Genomic DNA, 12,594 nt, shown 5'->3' on the forward strand with positions numbered 1-12,594 from the left:
AGTTAATTAGCAGCATAGTCAGGCCCTGCCAAGACTTTAACAGGAGCAGCTCACTGAACTTCCGAAGCCTGTGGGTGATGACACTGTGTCCTTTTCTACAGTCTAAGGTCTACTGTGTGTGTAAATGTTCGATAGAAACAGCCCCTTCAAACATTACTGGGCCAACTGATGTTTCTGCAAACTAAAACTCTTGACAAGATCAACTGTTGTTTGTTTAATAGGGCCAAGGATTCGGTGAAGCATTTTCATGTGACACGCAAAGACAAAAGCTACATGTTTGGGTTTAACCAGTTCATGACCCTTCAAGACTTTGTCAACCACTTTGCTAACCAACCTCTGCTTGGCAGTGACACAGGTATGCCCAACTACAGATCTATATCTCATTATCAATTTATGCAAGTAAACATTGTGTTGCTCTTTTCTTTCTTTTTTTTGCATGATGAAGGGTTAGCCCTTATTTAACCCTTATTTATTATATATTATATATTATTATTCCGTAAAATTTTTGGCGTGTAACTCGTCCCGCAATTTTTTGAGAAAAGCCCAATAATAAGTCAAAACTTCGATTGAGAATGGTGTGCTTTACATTTTAGTGTTGCGGTTCTAATTTTAAGCTCATTAACTTGAGTAAGAGAAGCCTGTAAAAAATAACCATCATTTTAATTTTAAACTCAGAATGTAGAATGTAGACGTAGGTGTTTCGACTCAGAAAATGTGATTTTGAGAGGTGAGCTCTGCACAAAATTTAAACTGGGGGGGTGCTCAAAATCAAATCAAATCAAATTTTTTACAAAATTTATTTGTATCGTGCCAAATCATAATAAAGTTACATCAAAGCACTTTACATATAGAGCAGGTCTAGACCAAACTCTTTATAAAATTATTTAAAGAGACCCAACAGATCCCCCGATGAGCAAGCACTTGGCGACAGTGGCAAGGAAAAACTTCCGTTAAGAGGCAGAAACCTTGAGCAGAACCAGGCTCGGGGGGGCGGCCATCTGCCTCTCCTGATTGGGTTGAGAGTGGGAGAGAGAGAGAGAGAGAGAGAGAGAGTGAGACAGGCATTGGAGGGGGAGGGTGTAGGCAGGAACATGTTGCTGCATGAAGTTCATGGAGTTGAGCTGTAGTACAGAATTCATGAAGATATGGGACCCGCAGATGTTGCAGGAACATGGGATGGCGATGAGTCACCACCTGCAGGATGAGGACAGGGAGAAAGAGGAGAGGAACTGGGAGAGACAGAGACTTTGGCAGAATATGGTTAGTAAATGCAGTATAAATGCTTAGAACTGGGTGAAACTGTGTTTTTTAAGAAGGATGGTTCTTATCAGCGCATGCAAGGGGGGTGGAAGGGAGAGTGAGCGAGAGGGAGTGAGAGAGAAAGAGGGAGAGGGAGAGAGAGAGAGAGAGAGAGAGAGAAGCTCAGTCCTTCCCCCAGCAGCCTAGGCCTACAGCAGCATAGCTAAAGAGTAGAGGACTTTGATTTTTTAACTATAAGCTCAGACTACCAGCATTACTTTGTTCGGTCCCAAATCATTTTAAGGAGTATCTGATTAAAAAAAAAAAAAAAAACTGTCAGAATATGCTAGCTCTTCTGTCTCTCACAGTGTTTTCACTTTTTGGACAGGAGTTGCGGTTTTCTTACAATTAGAAGTAGTGCAGAACCTTGTCAGAAGCCACATTTTGGGGAGATTCTGACTGCTGAACAGAGCAAATTCTGAAATTACCGTGTCGACCACAGGTTCTGAGCTCAGCCCTGTGTGAACCTGTTGGAAATGGATCAAACTCACCCCTCTTTGGAGCCACACTGCTTTGTCATACTTTGTCACAGTCTACACAGTATACACTCACATATGACCATAAAAATTTGAACGTTAGCAGAGACTACATTAGCCTACAATACCCATGATCCTCAGCGAACTTTGCCATAATGAAGACGACAGTTGACACTGTAACATCACCTATTCAATCGGCGTTATGGTCACACCTCTGTCCCAAATATGTGGGCTAATAAGTCTCTATAGTGAACATGGTAGTAGGCCCACCAGCCTCTGCGCCCCCCCACCCCAGTTTAATTTAATTTTTTCTCCGATTCTGAAGAATCTATGGTGGTTTTGGACTTTACCAGAAGGCAAAATTTACGAATACAACAGCTGAAGCTCATCAATCAACGTTATCGTTGACTGTTTCTGATGTTAATGGATACTTTTATGGTTAGTGTCCAGACTGAAAATGAATCAAAGCTCATTTCACTGTTTGGCTGACATTTGGCTAACCCTAACCCAAATGTGGGAGAAAGACAAGGTTCAGAGGCCTTGTCTCTGTTCATGCATCAATATGAGAATCAGGTCATCAGGACCTGCTTTGGCGCCTAACAGGTCAAAACAATAAGTAGAAGACATCTAGGTGCCAGGGAAGAGAATTACACCACACATACGTGCACAGATGTGTGACAATCTATATAAAAAAACAGTCAGACTAGGTCCAGATGTTTCAACAAAGGGCCCCAGGATGCTTCCCATTTATGATGACATTTTACATTATTAAACCGCAGCTTCTCCAGGTGGATTACATCAAATCAAATCAGATTTATTTGTATAGCACCAGTTACATCAAAGCACTTTACATATAGAGCAGGTCTAGACCAAACTCTTTACAAAATTATTTAAAGAGACCCAACAGATCCCCCGATGAGCAAGCACTTGGCGACAGTGACAAGGAAAACTTTTATGGATAGGTTTTTATAACCCCAAATAAATTCTAAAACAAGTGACTCAAGCTTCTTGAAGAATTCAGCCGAAATACATATTAGCAGATTCTGAAAAATATGCAAAAACTTTGAGAGGGATACCATCTTAATGGCATTTACTCTGCCGATCATAGAAAGGGGCAAAGTTCTCCTGCATTCTATACTGCGTTTCAGTTTATCAATGATTTCCAACAGGTTTAGTCTGAACAATAATTTGAGATTCCTAGAGATTTTAAGTCCTAAATATGTAGTGTAGTCTTGAACAAACTTGACAGGGCAATCCTCCAAAATAGTGTTCTCTCCAGTAAACATAAAGTCACTTTTAGTCCAATTTATTGCATAACCGAAGATTTTGCTGAATGATTCAATGTATTTTAAAAGGTGAGTCATACCTGTTTCAGTGACAAGTAGGTCATCTGCATACAACTTAACCAGATATTCTGATGAACCAGCTGGAATGCCATTAATATGTGGGTGACTCCTTATCCCAATTGTAAATGGTTCTAATGCTAAATTAAACAACAAAGGAGACAGACAATCACCGTGTCTCACCCCCCGATATAAGTTGAATGGCTTTGATGAAATATTATTGGTTATCACAGAAGATTTAGGAGCATGATAAATCGTTTTAATCCAATCCACAAAAACCCCACCAAAACCAAACCTCCTCAGAGATTCAAATAAACATGGCTATTCAATAGAATCAAAAGCTTTTGGGCATCAAGTGTCATGACTGCAGCCTGGATGTTATCAGTCCGATCAGAGTATAATATATTCAACAATGGGCTCACATTAAAGAAGGAAAGTCTGGATGGATGACTGTTGCTTTAAGTTTATTTAATCTAGTGGCCAATACTTTTGTCAGAATCTTGTGATCAAAGTTGAGCAAAGAAGTTGGCCTATAGTTAGCAGGGTCAGTGGAATCTTTCCCCTTTTTTCATAACAAGCATACATTAGCCTCATACAGAGAAGGTGGGAGTATTTTTCTAGCTATCGACTCATTAATTGTTCTGAGAAGCAGAGCTGTTAAAATCTCATAGAATGCCAAATAAAAATCAGCTCCAAACCCATCTTGTCCAGGACATTTACCTGTCAGAAAAGCCTTGATAGCCTCCACTAATTCAGCAAGTGAAAACCCTCCATCCAAGGAGCGCTGATTGCTCTAATTTAACTGAGCAAAGATAATAAACTAAAAAATTTTGCATAATCTGTCTCAGTTGCTGTAGAGGTGGAGGAATACAGACTGGAGTGAAAGTCTTTAAATACATTGTGGATTTCATGTTGCTCTGTAAGTATCTGTCCAGTTTTGGACTGTATTTTATAGATGGCGTTCTTGGCTTGATCACCTTTAAATTGTCTTAAAGTAAATTTTGAGGTTTATCGAAGTTTTTTTGAGTCTTGAGTAATAGGCTACTGATTTCCCCACCAAGGATGGAGTTATATTCAGACTTTGGCTTCAAGATCTTGTTATAGTCAGATTGCTGTAAAGAGGTCTTATATACTTGTTCTAGATTAATAATTTCTTGTTCAATCTCTTTCATTCTTTTAGATAAAGCGTTTCTCTTCTTGAAAGAAATAATATATCCTCTCATGGTAGCTTTAAGTGTTTCCCATAGAGTGGAGTCTGAAACTTCTCCGTTGTCATTTATCTCCAAAAATTCTCTAAGACAGCAGTCCCCAAACTTTTTTGTGCCACGGACCGGTTTAATGTCAGACAGTATTTCCATGCACCGGCCTTTAAGGTGTGGCAGGGCTTTTTCCCCTTCACAAAGAAACCTTTTTTAATTATTTCGCTAGCTTGTGGGTTTAATTTTAGCAGTAATGTATCACGTGACCGAGACATCATAGTCAGATGTAATGGAGAGAATCCAGTTATTTTTCAAAATAAAACATAGTTCAGATTCAGATCATAAATAAAACATAAATAATGTAAGTTATTTATTCTTTCTGACCCTATTCCTTCTGTGCAGCCTGGTTCAAAAGACCCACGGACCGCAGCGGTCCCCAACCCCCGGGCTGCGGACCGCTGCTCTAAGATTCTTGTTCATGCACTACATGAAGCCTGATGATGATAGTAATAGGGGGTTAAATCGCCACTTAAAAGACACTTGTAGCTGCAAAGGAACAGGACTATGATAAGAAATTAAAATACTGTGATAATTTATATTGCTAATCTTTGGAATTGACCACGCCTCCATAATACAGTAGTCAATTCTAGTGTACGACTGATGTACATGAGAGTAAAATTAATATTCCTTTTTGTCAGGGTGCTGTATTCTCCAAATGTCTATCATGTTTCTAGATTTAATCAGATTGTTTAATGTTTGAACCAAGTTAATTGTTGGGGGAGCTTTAGTTGATCTGTCTAGGGTTGAAACCAAATAACAACTGAAATCACCACCAATATATACAGTACAGGCCAAAAGTTTGGACACACCAACTCATTCAAATGAATAGGAAAGTGTGTCCAAATTTTTGGCCTGTACTGTATATTGGACGATATATCCTCTGGAAGTAAATGAAAAACATTACGATAAAAAGTGGGATCATCCGTATTCAGGCCATAAATGAAAAACCCTGATAGTCACACATCTGGACCAAAAATATGGGCTAGGAGGGCCCTACTAAACATACTAGTAGACTCAGCAGATTGTAATCACTTGTTTTTTTCATTCGGACAGCTGGTGGAGCCAACTGGGTGTGGTAGGTTGACAGTTACGTGACAGTACATTCCCATAACAAAGTGGAAAATGATGTTGAGTGTATGTTGTACATACACTCGCAACACGAAAGTGTGTTGTATATGAACCCTTTGTAAAAACTGGGGGCACTACAGTGACAATATAATAACAAGTAATTTCTCCAAACCAGAATATGATTGGGTTATTTTTGAAGAATGGAAAATTAATCATGTACTCATCCTGGCAACAGCCCCCCGAGGCACTCTCGAAATTTTCAAGTTATTGTTCTTGAGAACGGCACTGTATAGGCGTAATATTAATTTTGCAGCAAGAGATAGCACTCATATAGCCCAAGAAAGTAGCAGAAATGTGCAGAAAGTACTTTTAAATGTATTTTCTTGAAGGTTGAACAGTTTAACTTTGGCAAACTCAAACTCTGGCAACACAGTGATACTAAAAAACTACAAAATACTTTTCTAATTTCTTAACCATTCTAATTCCACCCACTAAGTGTATAAACAACAACAATAAATATGAAGAAAATAAGATAATAAATACAGAATAATTGTGTGTGTTCTTGTGTTTTTTATAACGACTGGGTCAAAAATGACCCCTAGGACAATCGTTGTACCCTTTTTGTCTCCAGCTGTCATGGAAATATGAACAAAGGCAATGCTTCACTTTTTTTAATGTTTGGGTCCCTGGAGAAAAGGTCATCAAATTTCAAGATGAAGAAAGATGATTTGGGTGTTTTCTGTGCTGTTAAACATGGGTCTTGGGTCATTTTTGACCCGAAGACAATATAAGTGTTAATAAGAGAGACTGTGCTGTTGGTGGATTTTTTTTTATGTCAGGTTTTCAGGCCTGTAACTCCCCACCCCACAGGAACCCTGATTGTGCTGAAGTGTCCTTACCCATGGCGTGTGGAGGAGCCATCCATCTATGAGTCTGTTCGAGTTCACACAGCCATACAGACAGGCCGCACAGAGAACGATCTGGTGGCAAATGCACCATCGGTATGACACCACCACACACACATGAGAGCAGGTGATATTGAGTAGTGCCTTTCCTCATGTAACCAGTTTTGCAATCAGCTTTTAAAGATAATTCTTAAAACATTGACCTCTTACTGGCAGTTTTGACTTATTGCTCATGGCAAGGCTCAAATGAGAGCTACTCTGTGTACATGAAGGTGGATGAGGGTGTCAGCCCTGCCTTCTCCAACTTGAGCAAATAATGATTAACCACAGTTCAATGACATGAACATTTTAATGCTAGCTGTAACTATCTGAACTAAATACAATGCTGCTCATACCTGGATTATCTTTAGATATTTGAATACAATATACATAACTTACATAACTTATATAAAGAATTCTATCTACACAGCCAGCAATACATACATACCTGAACAGAGGATTATAGACAATGTTTATTACCAATTATTATTCTAGAATGAGTTGGTGCAAAGCAGAGCTCCAATGTCTGTCTTTTCTTTTTAAAGACTGTATTCTTCTGTGTTTTTTTTTTTTAAATAGTCATCAGATAGATTCAGGGAATATGAAGAAATAGAGGGTATGACAGACAGTGAGGGTTCTCAGACTGGATGTTTCAGTAGCATCAAAACCTGAAGTTCAGCTTTCAGCCATATCTCCCAGTCCTGGACAGTCAGTGTGCTTACAGCTCAGTTATTTTCTTACCATTTTAGCTGTGCCTTGACTGACTGTACAATAAAGCTGAAGACTCTAGTGGTGTATAGCTACATCATAACATTAAACAGGCGTTTACAAGACCACTACATCCATCCATTGGGAAGACCTTAGACCAAAACCGCTGACAGCATCAACTGGGAAGAGGTCAAAAGTTGTTAAATTTGACATCTGAAGATAGAGGTGACTGTACACAGTCTCACCCATTAGCCCCCTTGATGAAGGGACTGAACCAACAACTGAGCTAAAACCTTCATTCACTGATGAAGAATTGTGAGCTGTGGTTGAGACCTCTAAACATGCTAGTAGCTGGTGTGCCAGTGAGGCTCAGATCCAAGCTTTTATAAAGCAGAATTATTTTTGAAAGTTGACACCGGTACTTGCTTGTAGAATCACAATGGTTATAATTATGCCATGTTTGTAGCTGGGGACAAAGGAGGGCTATCTGGTGAAACAAGGAGCATTTGTGAAGGTGAGTGTGACACCTTGATAAAATGATTAACTGTTGTGGAACAGGACTCTGAAGAGATGTGTAACTCTGTCTAAACCTTTGTGCAGAGCTGGAAACAGAGGTGGTTCACCCTCAACAGATATGAGCTCAAATACTTTAAAGACAACATGGTGAGAGCTGAATGTGGTGCATTACAGTGGATACAACGGATTACATTTTGTAATCTGTAACATGTCTTTGTTGTAGTGTGAGGAGCCCATTCGGACCCTGGACCTTAGAGCCTGCTCTGCAGTTCAGTTTGACTACTCTCAGGACCGAGTCAACTGCTTCTGGTGGGTGATAATCAGTCTCTGATCACCAGCACGGATGATATTTAAAACCAACCACCTCTGTTTAAGACAAACCATGCACCAGGTGCTTAAAACCCACACGCAGACCTGAGTATGTGAGTGTCACTGTTATCATAGTAACTGACTCGCATATCTGTTCACAAGCTCACAAGTCAAAAGGTGCAATTAGCACTTTTCGAAACTACAATGCACTGATGTGCAGTTAGGTTAGATATGATATCCTCCTGAGACCCAGCAATTCATTTTTGCCGTCTGTGGTGGACATTCGTTTTTGCTTGATTCCTGTAATTCTTTCAGGCACACCTGACACAGAGATAAAACACTCAAACATGCAGAGATTTCCTCTCTGCGTGTTGAATGTTTTATGTTTGACATCAGTGATGCCTTGTCCATGCTGTGCATGTGCAATAACATTTGAATGACGTTTTTTTTTTTCCTTTACATTTATGTATATGTTCCTGTTTGATGGTGCATGTTGTTGTTTTGGTTAAGTGAGGTAGTAATCAAGTGTTTGTGTTGCCACAACTGTGTTAAGTTGTAACTAGTAATAGGGCGTGTATCAAGCTCCAGCAAATACATTTGCTCTGTTCAGGTACCGTACAAAATAAACAGTATAACCTATAAGTTTACAGTGTATTGGTTCATAGGACTTCCAAAAGCTAAGATCTCTTCCTTCCAGTATTTTCTCTTTGCATGCTTGCAAGCATGGCACAGTGGATGGACTGAGAAAAAAGCTCCCATCCACTTTGCTCTGGCATTGGAGGGAAAAGAATTGCAGGTAGCCCTATGCCAAGCCTCAACAGAGCATTGGTACCTCCAAGCCATGACCATGGCATAGGTGAAATAGGCAGCATCCCTTTTCTGGCCAGAGAAACTAGTAGCTGGCCAACTGTCACCACTTAAGAGGATAGAGCGCTTGTAAGTGCAAGAAGTTGCACACATTCTGAGCACATTTAACATGTATCATTTACCTTAAACTGCTGAGCCATTGGGGAGCCAGTTTGTGGAGCTTGCCCTGCCTTTTGGAGGCTAAATCAGACAGCTTGCCCCAATTCATGTGTGTGCCTGATTAATATCCACTGCTGTACACGGAGGACTGTGTAGATAATTTTGGCCCTGCTAGATTCATGGGCAAACTAGACTTGTTAAAAAATTGGCAGGTGCTCCTGATGGAGCGTGCATCCAAAATCTCTGCCTTTGTAACCACTGACTGCTTTTCACAGTACACTGTCATGGTGCAATGCACCCGCTACAGTACCTACCAGCAGTTGGTGAACACTGTTCTAGCTGGTGTGGCCAGCTTTAATGCATATCTGGATGACCTAATTGTATATCCTGTCTATGGCCTGAACCCCTGGAAAGCTTAACTGAAGTGTTGAGCCAGCTTGCTCAAGCTTCTCTCACTCTGTACTTGGCAAAGTGTGAATTTGACAAGGGCACTGTAATGTGCCTGGGCCGGCAGGTCATCCAGGGCCAGGTCTGACCCATTGAGGCCAAAGTTCGCTCCATAACTGAGTTTCCTATTCTGACAATCAGGCATGCTCTGTGGTGCTTCCTCGGCCTGTCCATCTACTACAGAAGTTTCTGTAGGAATTTCTTTGCTTTGGTTTCCCCTCTGACCAGTCTCAGTCCTAAAGTGGAATATAAATGGACCCCCGAGTGTCAACATGTGTTCAAGAGAGTGAAATCCCTTCTGTGTCATGTGCCTGTGCTCGCGGCCCTGATTTTTCCCAACCGTTTTTCCCGAAGTTAGAGGTTGACACCGGTGCTGTAGGGGCAGGAGCTGTGTTGATGCAGGAGGATCAACAGAGCATCCCATCATTTACTACTCCCACACGTTCAACAAGCATCAGCAGTATGTTACTATTGAAAAGGAAACATTAGCGCTGCTGTGGTCTCTGCAACATATCGAGGTGTACCTTGGCTCCTGCAATCTGTCAGTACTGATCCCAACACGGGAGCGTTCCTATCACGCATGTACAACCATAACCAGCAGCTCATGCAGTGGGCTCTGCTGGTACAGGAGCGTAACTTGTGATTAAGCACAAGAAGGGCTCAGAAAATGTTGTAGCTGACACTCTGTCCCAGGGGTAGTCAGTGTATAACAAATCCAGTAGGTTTGTATTAATGTGTGGGGGGGGTTATGGCTTCTGGGGTGACACTTTCATTGTTGTGTTTTACTGTGGTGCAGTCACTTATTCTGCTGGCTCTGTCAATTAAGCCCCCCTCTCGCCCGGGCCACGCCTCCGGTCCGCCCATTTGTGTTGGTGCCCAGTGTTTCCCATCTGCAGCTGGCCCTTGCCCTTTTTTCGTCACTGGTCCCAGCCGCCAATCACAAGCTTTCCGGGTCCTTCTCCCAAGCTGATAAAAGCTTCTTTGTAAAAGTGTCAGTGGTGGCTGTGATTTAATCTTAGCAGTCCACCTTGGCGTGTGTTTCTCTGTGGCCAGTTAGCTTGTGTGATAGTTAACTCTAGGTTAACTTAGTTTCAGTGTGGAAAAGTTCATTGATGTTAAGTTGTACGAGGCACTAATTCTGGGGTTTCAGGAGATGTGGGCATTAGGTTTAGTTTGTTGTAGATTTCCATAAGCCCATCCTCTCACCACACACAGGTAACTTTGCTTGTCTTGATAAAAGTCTTGTCTTGATTTATGGGTGGCTCCGAGAATGTGGTTATAGGGTCAGATAGGATTTTTGTTAGTTTGATAGTTAGTTTTAGGTGACTTCAGCGGTAGAAAGCCAGAGGGAATAGGTGGAGTGAGGAAGTGGGGTTTTGTTTGTTTTATGATGGTGCCACCTGCAGCCCTTCTCCTTTGTTCTCTGCCTCATTTGTTTTTCTGTGGATTGTTTATGTATTTGGTATCCCAGCTTTGGACCAGCTTCAAGCTGGTGAAGGAATTTTTCCTATTCTGTAGGTTGTACGGGGGTAGCGGTTGTGCTTGTGGTACTCATATTTGGCTTACTAAACAATAAATGGCGGTGTTTGTCTGATCGCACAGGCTTTATGTTGCTTTCCTTTTCCGTAGACACCTACAGGTTGTAACACATGCCCTATCACAAACAGGACAAACCGTTATGTGCCTCAGAAAGGCTAGAGAGGTATATATGGACAAATACACCTGTGTGTATATGTGGAGGGGAGACGGCGGGAGTGGCAGTGTGAGAGACACAATGAGAGCGAGCATGAAGGAGACGATAGGGGGACTCAGTACAGGGATGGATACAGAACAAGAAGACAAGGGAAGATGCCATGGAAAATAAAGAAAACTTTCAGTGGTTGCAACCTGGTAGTTCTAAATGTGCACTAGTAAATATTAGCAGTAGCAGAAAAGAAGACATTATTATGGGAAGTGAGTAGTAGCGTGTAATGATAACAAAAGGTAACTCTTGCAGAAGCAGGTATTGAGCGAGAACATGGAGCAGAGATGATTCAGTACCTGTAGGATGGGGACAGGAAGAGAGAGGACAGGAGAGACTAAGCACATACTATGGGAAGAAACAAAGTTAGAGACATGTAAAGTTGTAATGTATATGCATTGGGGAGAGAAAGAGGTTCTCAGTCCAACCCCCAGCAGTCTAGGCCTATAGCAGCACAACTTAAAGAAAAAATAATTTAAGTATTAAACCTTAAATTTTTAACTAGTGACTTTGCCATAAAGGAAGGTTTAAAGCCTGATCTTGAAAGCTGCGAAAGAGTCCTCCCCTCTGACCGATACTGGGAGTTGGTTCCATAGAAGAGGAACCTGATAACTGAAAGATGTGCCTCCCGATTTACTCTTGGAGAGTCTAGGAACTACAAGTAAACCTACATACAGAGAGTGAAGTGACATTCTGGCACAAAATAACTATGAGCTCTCTGAGATGTGTTGGAGCTTGGCCATTAAGAGCTTTGTATGTTAGGTGAAGGATTTTCAAATCAGATCAAATCAAATCACATTTATTTTTATAGCGCTAAATCATAACAAAGATACATAATTTAAAGAGACCCAACAGATCCCCAGATGAGCAAGCACTTGGCAAGGAAAAACTTTCTTTAAGAGGCAGAAACCTTGGGCAGAATCAGGCTCAGGGGAGCAGCCATCTGCCGGCTTGAGAGAGGGATGGGGGAGAAAGAGGGAGAGACAAAGGGGCGGGGGAGCAGGGGGAGGGCAGGTGCAGGCAGGAACAGAGCCCTCTGGAACCTCAAATTAAGACCATGATTCGAAAGGTATGACCAAACCCAGTACTTTTGATGCTTTTTGTCACACTGGTTTGTATTCACTGCCTCAGGGATTAATGGAGTAACACAACCAAAATTGCTGTTGGTCGTTACACTCATCACATTAGCTTACTTCCCCAATGAGCAAGCACTTGGTGACAGTGGCAAGTAAAAATTGAGGAAGGGGGTTGCGTAGGGTGAGAATGAGAGCAGGAGAGGGGGATATTCATAACAGGTGTAGGCAGGAACATGATGCTGCATGAAGTTTATGGAGATTATGCTGTAGCATGGAATTCGTGAGGATAAGGGAGCAGCAGGTGTTGCAGGAACATGGGATGGCGATTCACCACCTGCAGAATAAGGACAGGGAGAGAGACTGGGAGAGACAGAGACTTTGGGAGAAAATGGTTAATGAATGCAGTACATACGCGAAAAATGGAGATTTCTATGAAGCATGT

At 41.5% G+C, this 12,594-nt stretch overlaps 1 protein-coding gene across 2 annotated transcripts in view; it reads left to right on the top strand.

Annotated features, from left to right (window-relative positions):
• The window catches only part of dapp1 (dual adaptor of phosphotyrosine and 3-phosphoinositides), a 31,290-nt gene that overhangs the window by 1,895 nt on the left and 16,801 nt on the right, over window positions 1–12,594 (top strand). For both annotated transcript variants that reach the window (XR_003840385.1, XM_029494530.1), the window contains exons 3-7: window positions 222–355; window positions 6,316–6,446; window positions 7,564–7,611; window positions 7,698–7,760; window positions 7,837–7,922. Coding sequence is in view for 1 of the 2 variants with exons in the window: in XM_029494530.1 (XP_029350390.1) it covers window positions 222–355; window positions 6,316–6,446; window positions 7,564–7,611; window positions 7,698–7,760; window positions 7,837–7,922 (462 nt within the window). In the remaining variant the exon portion in view is untranslated. The remainder of the gene's footprint in view (window positions 1–221; window positions 356–6,315; window positions 6,447–7,563; window positions 7,612–7,697; window positions 7,761–7,836; window positions 7,923–12,594) is intronic.

Source organism: Echeneis naucrates, chromosome 22, assembly GCF_900963305.1.
Source record: "Echeneis naucrates chromosome 22, fEcheNa1.1, whole genome shotgun sequence".
In the NCBI taxonomy this organism is placed as follows: Eukaryota; Metazoa; Chordata; class Actinopteri; order Carangiformes; family Echeneidae; genus Echeneis; species Echeneis naucrates.